At 44.3% G+C, this 1,504-nt stretch overlaps 1 protein-coding gene across 1 annotated transcript; it reads left to right on the top strand.

The window, feature by feature from the left end:
* Positions 1 to 4: 4 nt before the first annotated feature.
* Positions 5 to 682, top strand: LOC106002387 (dehydrodolichyl diphosphate syntase complex subunit NUS1-like; the record flags this gene model as incomplete). Its single annotated transcript, XM_013037275.1, is given in 2 exon segments — positions 5 to 575; positions 578 to 682. Coding segments are annotated over 2 exon segments (645 nt in total), but the record flags the coding sequence as incomplete, so codon positions are not given.
* Between the last annotated feature and the right edge of the window lie 822 nt (positions 683 to 1,504).

Here is a 1,504-nt window from a genome sequence, read left to right as displayed (position 1 = left end):
CCCGGCCGCCGCCCACCCCCGGCTGCGCTGGCGCGCGGACGTCCGCGCCCTGGAGAAGCTGCCGGTGCACATGGGCCTGGTGGTCACCGAGGAGGAGCCGGAGCCCAGCTTCTTGGACATCGCCAGCCTCGTGGTGTGGTGTATGGCCGCGGGGATCTCCTACATCAGCGTCTAAGACCACCAAGGAATTTTCAAAAGAAATAATTCCAGATTGATGGATGAAATTTTAAAACAGCAGCAGGAACTTCTGGGTCTGGATTGTTCCAAATACTCAACGGAGTTTGCAAATAGTAATGAAAAAGATGATCAAGTTTTAAATTGCCATTTGGTAGTGAAGGTGCTGTCCCCAGAAGATGGAAAAGCAGATACTGTGAGAGCTGCTCAAGACTTCTGCCAGTTTGTAGCCAAGCAGCGAAAGAGAGCCACAGATGGGGGTGTAGATATGTTAGACAGTTTACTTAGTTCAAATGGTTTCCCTGATCCTGATTTAGTATTGAAGTTTGGTCTTGTGGACAGCACATTAGCTTTTCTTCCCTGGCAAATCAGAGTGACTGAAATTGTCTCTTTGCCTTCCCACCTAAAATCAGCTATGAGGACTTTTTCTCTGCCCTTCGTCAGTATGCAGCCTGTGAACAGCGTCTGGGAAAGTAATGATCCCTGGTTGTGTAATTTGATTTCAGGCTTTTGGAAAAAAGGACTCAAGTGACTGATGTTTACAAAGCACCTATGAAACCCTGTATCCACCTAGTTCATATTCCTCATAATTTATCAACAAACACACACACACACACACACAAAAAGAAGAGTCTCCTGGTCTTTGGAGCTTAGGGTGACTTTGAACTATTATCCTCAGACCACAGCCTTCTGAGTAGCTAGGATTACAAGTGTGAACCACCGACACCTGACTTGGACATGGATTTCTTTAACTGGCTTCATCCTGTGCCATTATGGCATACTCTGCTAGGGAATTGTCATCTCTAAGCCTAACACACATGACTGCTTTTAGAAAAAGAAGAACTGGCATGGTTGTTCACGTATTTGTGTTTATTTTTACTGATCTCTGTTCTAGGTAGATGTTCATGTGCTATCTGAAATGCAGTATGTACATTCATTACATGCAAACATGTGCCTAGTGGTAATAGTAGACATTTACTACACATCTCTCTCTTTCTCTCTGGAGACACACTGCTGGACACATCATGGAGGAAAGATACTCGTGGACCAGGGACACTAGCCTTGGACTCTTATATGAGCAAAAAATTCTACTCTTATTTTCCAGACTATAATACATTCTTGGATCTACTTGTACCAACACATTAGCTTAACTGACCAACTATATCTACAGTTGCATTTATTTGAGTATAGAGTGTGTGTGTGCGCACACACGCGTGCACACACACACACACTTTAGCAGCCATCTTTAAAGGTGGTGCTTCTTTTTAAATTTTTTTATTTTATTTTTGTTTTTGGGGTCTGGTCATGGGCCTGAACTCTGGGCCTGGGC

This window comes from Dipodomys ordii, unplaced genomic scaffold, assembly GCF_000151885.1.
Source record: "Dipodomys ordii isolate 6190 unplaced genomic scaffold, Dord_2.0 Scaffold9327, whole genome shotgun sequence".
NCBI classification, from domain to species: domain Eukaryota; kingdom Metazoa; phylum Chordata; class Mammalia; order Rodentia; family Heteromyidae; genus Dipodomys; species Dipodomys ordii.
This window is presented reverse-complemented; position numbering and strand designations above follow the sequence as displayed.